The sequence below is a fragment of the Poecilia reticulata genome, linkage group LG2 (assembly GCF_000633615.1).
Source record: "Poecilia reticulata strain Guanapo linkage group LG2, Guppy_female_1.0+MT, whole genome shotgun sequence".
Taxonomy (NCBI): domain Eukaryota; kingdom Metazoa; phylum Chordata; class Actinopteri; order Cyprinodontiformes; family Poeciliidae; genus Poecilia; species Poecilia reticulata.
The window spans coordinates 44,908,532-44,915,358 of NC_024332.1; the positions used below are offsets into that span (position 1 = coordinate 44,908,532).

General features: G+C 42.2%; 1 protein-coding gene across 3 annotated transcripts; it reads left to right on the plus strand.

Moving 5' to 3' along the window:
* Positions 1 to 302: 302 nt before the first annotated feature.
* On the plus strand, positions 303 to 6,480 carry lrrc3 (leucine rich repeat containing 3). 3 transcript variants are annotated; one of them, XM_017308363.1, is made up of 3 exons: positions 303 to 558; positions 686 to 1,087; positions 1,185 to 6,480. In XM_017308363.1, the coding sequence occupies exon 3, from the start codon at positions 1,444 to 1,446 to the stop codon at positions 2,212 to 2,214; it is 771 nt and encodes a 256-aa protein (XP_017163852.1). In that variant the 5' UTR covers positions 303 to 558; positions 686 to 1,087; positions 1,185 to 1,443; the 3' UTR covers positions 2,215 to 6,480. The 3 variants fall into 3 exon arrangements, with proteins under 3 accessions (XP_017163852.1, XP_017163847.1, XP_017163853.1); XM_017308358.1 differs by having other exon boundaries at positions 303 to 1,017; XM_017308364.1 differs by lacking the exon at positions 686 to 1,087.
* Positions 6,481 to 6,827: the final 347 nt, after the last annotated feature.

Genomic DNA, 6,827 nt, shown 5'->3' on the forward strand with positions numbered 1-6,827 from the left:
TGCAAATCGCATCCATCCCCATCTCTAGTTTACATCCAGACTGGACAGATCCTGCATGGTGATGAGCCGATTCCAGTTTTCATGTGAAACTGTTGAAAATAAATCAGCTGCTAATATGAAGGCTGACATCTTGATCCTCTCACAGCAGCTGGAAGAATCAATAACTCACCGCAGACCTAATCTTTCAAATTGAACCATCAGTTTAAAGAAGTTGGCGCCACAGAAGCGGCTCAGCGTTCCCGGCGCTCCGGGTTCCTCTGAGAGGGGATGATTGGAGGAGGAGGAGGAGGAGGAGACGGAGAGGGAGGTGCAGCAGGCAGAGGGAGGAGGAGGAGGAGGACGGCAGCCCAGTCTGCGCTCAGCTCAGGGAGACGAAGCCCCGCGTCCACCTGCTCCGACTTCAACAAGTGAAGACGAGACAAACGGAYGTTCAGAAGTGGATTTCCTCTCCAAACAAACGCCGAAACTCATCCTGCCWCTTCCCACCAGAGCTGGAAAACCAGAGGAACTCCAAACATTCCCGTCAAGAGGAAGAAGAAGAAGCTTCAACTCGTTTCGGTGAGCAACTTTAGACGATTTTCAATCATTTCAGAAAYGTTTTGCTTCCTAGAAATGATTCCTSAGTCTTACAGCTGAATGAAGTTAACGTCAAAGTGGTGAGATTTTAGTGTTTTACCTCCTGCAGAGTCWGAATAAGAGCAGCACGTCGCCCCCCTCCTGCTAGAAACCTTTCAGCAGGAGCCGTTATGTGCGGTTTGGATGAGGAGATCCTCAGCGGATGACCTCAGACTCAGCCGGGGTTCATTGTGAGAGCCGCTCCTGCAGGACAGACGGAGTAAATTTAGAGTCTCTGGCTATTCTTATCTGGGAGGCGGCGGTCCTGGAGAGACGGGAGCGCTGCAGGGAAGAGGAGAAGCTCGCTCCGTTCGGTCCAGCTGTGAAATCACGTAATTAGGACTGAGGCGAGGCATTACGCCCGGCCTAATTGAATGAGAGAACGCAGGTGATGACCTGCATGTAAGTCCGCCTGCTGCTTTATGGGATTTGGACGAATGGATTCATTCTCCTTAATCACATTATGCATTCTGTAAGCACTGTGGGATGCTATTAACTCTGCAGATTGAACAAAACAACACAGGAGTTGAGTCTGGATTTAAATAATAACTGTTTTGTTTTCTTTCTAGAAAACGACACRACGTTTGGAGTCCGGCGTTTTTCCTGGTGTTAATCTGGAGATTACAGCTTCCCACTGGAATATGTTCTGGATGAAACATGCATCAASAGACTGTTGGAATCGATTTTAATGGATTATCTCAAGATAAGAGTCCACGGTTCCACGAACGAGCTGCTGACTTCGTCTTTGTAAAGTCTGATGAGGGAGACAATCGGGCCGGACGATGAAGCCTTCTGCCTGACAGGACGTTGTGGAAGAGCCTGCTGACGATGCAGGACGCTGCGAGGCCTCGGATGCTTGGCTTCGCCCTGCTGTGGGGCGTGATTCTCCTACATGACGCGTCCGTGACGGCGTGTCCCTCCAGCTGCCACTGCATGGAGAAGAACGGCTTGACGGTGGTCCAATGCATGTCCCGCAACCTGGAGAGGATCCCCCCRGACCTCCCCAGAGACACAGTCGTCCTGCTTCTGGCGGCCAACCACATCACCCACATCCCCAACCACGCCTTCAGAGAGCTGCACTACCTGCAGGAGCTGGACCTGTCCAACAACGACATYGAGACGGTGGACATGGGCGCCTTCCTGGGCGTCTCCGACAGCCTGCTGGTGCTGGATCTATCCAACAATCACATCCAGAGCGTCCCCAAGGAGGCGTTCGCCCGGCTGCGGGCCAAAATCAGCCTCTCCAACAACCCGTGGCACTGCGAGTGCACGCTGCAGGAGGTGCTGCGGGAGCTGCGGCTGGACCCRGAGACGGTCAACGAGGTGATCTGCCACACGGCGGTGCAGGAGGAGTACGCCGGCAAGCCCGTCATCCAGGTGCTGGACTCAGGGATCAACTTCTGCAACTTCCACCACAAGACGACCGACGTGGCCATGTTCGTCACCATGTTCGGCTGGTTCACCATGGTGATCGCGTACGTGATCTACTACGTCAGACACAATCAGGAGGACGCCAGGAGGCACCTGGAGTACCTCAAGTCACTGCCMAGCAACTCTCAGATCAGCAAGGACTTTGACACCATCAGCACGGTTCTTTAACAGGAGACGAAGCGTCTAGATACRCCGAGATGGACGCAGAGTTCTGGGAAAACKGTCCTGGTGGGGTCACCACGAACCTTCGCCACGCAACAAAAGCTTTTCTGGTTGGTTGAGTTTCCTGACATTTTCTACCAGTCATGATAGAGACTCATGATCTCTGTTTGCAAACACAACATTCAAACCTGCAGAGTATTTTACTTTGACTCTTGGTGGAGGGAAAAGCCAGAATTGTCCTCAGTTGAGGACTTTTCCCCCCGAGTAGCTGCAGTGTGTGAAGTTTTTAAAACAAATCAGTTGATATCAGGCTGTTGTCACCTGGAGGTCCAATAGACTCTGTTAGGAACCAGAACATCTGCTCCACTGGCAGCTGCTGTGGCTCCGAGTCAAACCAACCTGTTCCCCTCCTGGCCTGTGGGGGCRCTGCACCAAGAACCACTGAAGGAAACGACACTAAAACCTCTGAAGAGGTCGTCTTTCTTTTGTCAGCTGCATGAAGCAGTGCTGTAATCCAATACATTCCTTAATCTGAACATTTTATCTAATCCACTTTGCAACTAATATGTAAACGTTCAGATTGGCTGCCAGTCGAATTTATCAAGCTGTTAGCTCATCAAGCTAGCACAGCATGGCTAACTGAGATCAGAAGGTATGRGGCAGCATTTATGCTAAAGGCTAATAATTACTGRACATTAKAAAAGTTGACGTTTCTTTACATATTTTGTCACTTCTGAGCGTTGTGTTTGCAAACGATACTTCATTGCACTTTATTGTTGCTTTAAAGTGAGAAACGTTTTGCAGGCGAGTGATGATGAGGAGCAACATGTCAGGAAGATTAAAGAATCAGATGACGACCTGAATGAATGCTGACGGTTCCTGAAGGAAGCTCAGACATTACAGCAAATTATTTGGGGGATTTATTGTGAATAAAACAGATTGTAGTGTTTTAGCTAACTCAGAAAGATGCTAATGCTTTAAAAACCAACATTTTCAATGTGTATCAGCTCTTATTCTGAAATACGACAAAGAATCTCTGATTTCTGAACCAAGTTCAACCAAAATGTCTGTGCCATAACAGCTGGAGGAGAAAAGCACAAAATGAACCTTCCCATTAGTTATGATGCATTTTTCCTGAACACATTTCTGTTGGTGTGAGTGAATCGTGGAAGTGGAGGGGAAGGCCGGAGTCTCCCGGTCGCTTTGCTGCGGCTGATTTATGCCCCAGATGTCCCAAAGTCAAGGTGAAGACGATTTTACGAGCTACGCGCTAATTTATGGAGCCGCTCCAGACGCTAGCATAAAACAGCAGAGCTTGAAATAAAGCGGGGAGCTCTTAGAAACGAAGCTCCTCAACAGATCCTTTACAAAAGTTTCCAGATTTTTTATTCTTTTTAATGCGTTTTGAAATCATTGAGATTTTTCATCGTTGGGTTTAGAGTAAATCCTAAACGTGGGATTTGACTTTTTAATGCTTTAATGTGTGGTAATATATACGAACGCTGTGCTCAGCCTTGGACGTTTCCAAATGTCTGAACCTGCTTAATTCCTGCATATCAAATATGTTGGACTTTTTGGACTTAGTGCATAAATCACAAGCAAACAGCTGCTGATCTGGACAACAGGAGGACATGATGGTTCTTTTACAGCTGCCACTTTATCCCCCTAATACTCCACTCCTTATTTTTTACTGCCAATATTCTATGTCCTTGTAAAGATTAATACGGTTTTAGCTGCTGTTTTGTTTCCATACAGTGGAAATATGTTTATTTAAACATAAATATGATTTGGAGTCTATGCAAAGGAAGGATTTATTTGTTGTAGCTGCAGCGATGAGCAGATGTTTGGATCTGAACCGTTAATTATATCACATTGTAAATAAACTGGATTTAGGAAAATGCCAGGAGAAAATCTGGAAATGTAAACAAAGTGATTCTGGTCGCCTCACCTGCTGCTAAAATGTTCATGTTGAGTCCAGAAATGCTTCAACGGTCACTCTACGGAGGACTCATCCTGCCAAAATTACCAGGAAATATGGAAATAAATAAATGTCTTGAATAAATAAGTAACAGTCCCTGAAGGATTTAAATTCGTTTCCCAATCAAAGTCACTGATTTTGTGACGTAACTTAGAAATACTTGCAGTAATTTTTCCTCCACAATACAGAAAAAACAATCTGACGGATTGGGCACACGAACATTTATATTCTTTAATTTTTGCTACGTTCCACAGCGATCACAAACTTTAACATGACATCAAGTAAAGCTGGTTTTATGAAGAAATGTTTAGATATTGATGACTAATTATGATTATTTATGCCCAGAAGAGAAGGGATGTTTTTTCAATTTACCACAAATTAACCCTGATTTACCGATTAACCAAAATATGCAAATGAAAATGTGAATTAGTTGGAAAAAAGCCATCTGCTAATGCGCTGGTAGCAGAGCTAATTTTTCTTTTTCTTTTTTAGCGTGTTTAGTTTCCCCTAATATAAGCCTAATATAAATGCAACTCTCCTAAAAGTGAGAGTTAAAGCTGTGTTAAAGCTTTAACACAGCTTTAACACACCAAAGCTGTGTTAAAGCTTTGGTTTTCAACGGTTAAGAAATCTTCAAGTACTTGGTTATTTATATTCATGCTCTTATTTTGAAAAGGGTGAAGACTGTTTGTGCTGCAGTTCTGTTTCCTCACTTCAACTTCTCTGTTTTTACCCCAATTACTTTATTTCAAACAAGAATCAATAAACTTTATAACACTTGGTAAATTTGGCTACAGTGAGGCGAGTCAGGTTGTTTGCTAKATAAGAAACTTTACGTCAATTCAATAAACATAAATATAACCAAATGTCTCGGTGCTCAACGCTTTCAAATATTAAAAACCATGAAAAAAAAATCTGAAAAAAAAAGAATCAACTGCAGTATTACTAGAAGTAAAATAAAAAAATAAATAAAATGGAAACAATATTAAAACTATAATAAATCAAATTCAGCAAAAAATCAAACCACAGACGGCAGAGAACAAGAGAAGAACAAATACGATACTTAGGGGCGTCAGAAAACATGCAAATTATGTAAAAATGTAATTTTTGCTCCAGGCTTGTAGTCCTTTAAGGGAAAATCTAAGTTGAAATGAAGTTAGCGCTTTAGCATTAGTAGCTAGTGCTACTATTTAGCACACTAATGCTAAAGGTTTAGCTCTGCAGCTTTAGCGGGTCAAATGTTTTTGATCACCGCTTCATGGTCAGAGCAACTAACTCTTTAGTTAGCTTATGCTAGTTCTTTAGCATTAGCTTCTGCTAAACACCATGCTGCTTAGCGCTTTAATGCTAGCAGAACTCATGTTTTTCATTAGTGCTTCAGAGTTAGAGTTATGTAATCCATATGCATGTAATCCACCACTGGGATTATTTGAATAGAAGTTAGCGCTTTAGCGTTAGCTAAAAACCATGTGCTTTAGCGCACATTAGCTGCTAACGCAGAACTAATGTTTATGATTTTCCTGGAAAGTTTTCTTCGATTTGTGCCAAACAGATTTCTATCTCAACTCCCAATAATTCAGTTTTAGATTAATTTGTCCAAAGAATTTATTTAAATAAATTCAGATTTTTGTCTCAGATTTTGCTCCGACTTTCATGTTTTGTCTTGAAAATTTGCTTCCTCCTTTCGAACTGTTAAACCTCCATGTCCTCTTCTCTTTAGTTTGAATTGTTTGGTTATATTACTGAAATATTTCAATTGTTGAGTAAAAATAAAAAGGGATAAAATCAGAGCTGGTTTATGATTTGATGAATAAACTCCAAACATAAATGAAAACTTTTTTCCAGGTGGTTTTAGTGTTTCTGAGCTGGCGGTTATTGTGTCCAAGTGCCTTTCCTCTGGGTTTCACTGTGCACTGCAGCCCGTCTGTCTGCAGCCGTCAGAGGCGGAAAACGTCCTTAAACGTCCATGTTTCGTGTTTTTGTGCTCTAACTGTACCTGCTGTCATGTGCCGACCTGCGTAGTTGTTTGAATAAATGCAAACTAATAATTTATGATGAATCGACACTAATTTCACTTTCTGTATCCTGTCTGTCAGTCTGTGCAGTTTAAACAGAGTCATGTTACGTTTTCTCTGTTTTTCTCTGTTAATTTGTGAAATTCTGTCTTTGGATACTTTGTTATGTACGTTATAAAGTAAATTGACGTCTTTACAGACTTTGGCTGGTCGGATTGTTATCTTTTCTATTTATTCCAATAATTACTGTTTTTATTTTTGTGGACCAGCGAAATAAAAAGTTTCTCCAACACAATTCAAAGCCTGATTTCATTTTATTTTTGCACTGATCATCGTTTCTCACCCGTTTATTTGGAGTCCCGTAAAACATGTCAGGATTTTATTCAGTCTGATTTATGGAAACCTTTCAACAATGCTAGGCTAACGCGCTAGGCTAACGCGCTAGGCTAACGCGCTAATCGCAGAGCTAACAAACATTTCATGCATTTTAAATCCTCTTAATTTTTAAAAATAAATTAACAAATTTACTTGGCAGTTTAAAAAAGAAAAAAGTTTTTAAAAAAAAAACTAAAACAGGATTACAGCAAAACTGAGAAAATAACCAATATTATGACTTTATTCTGGTA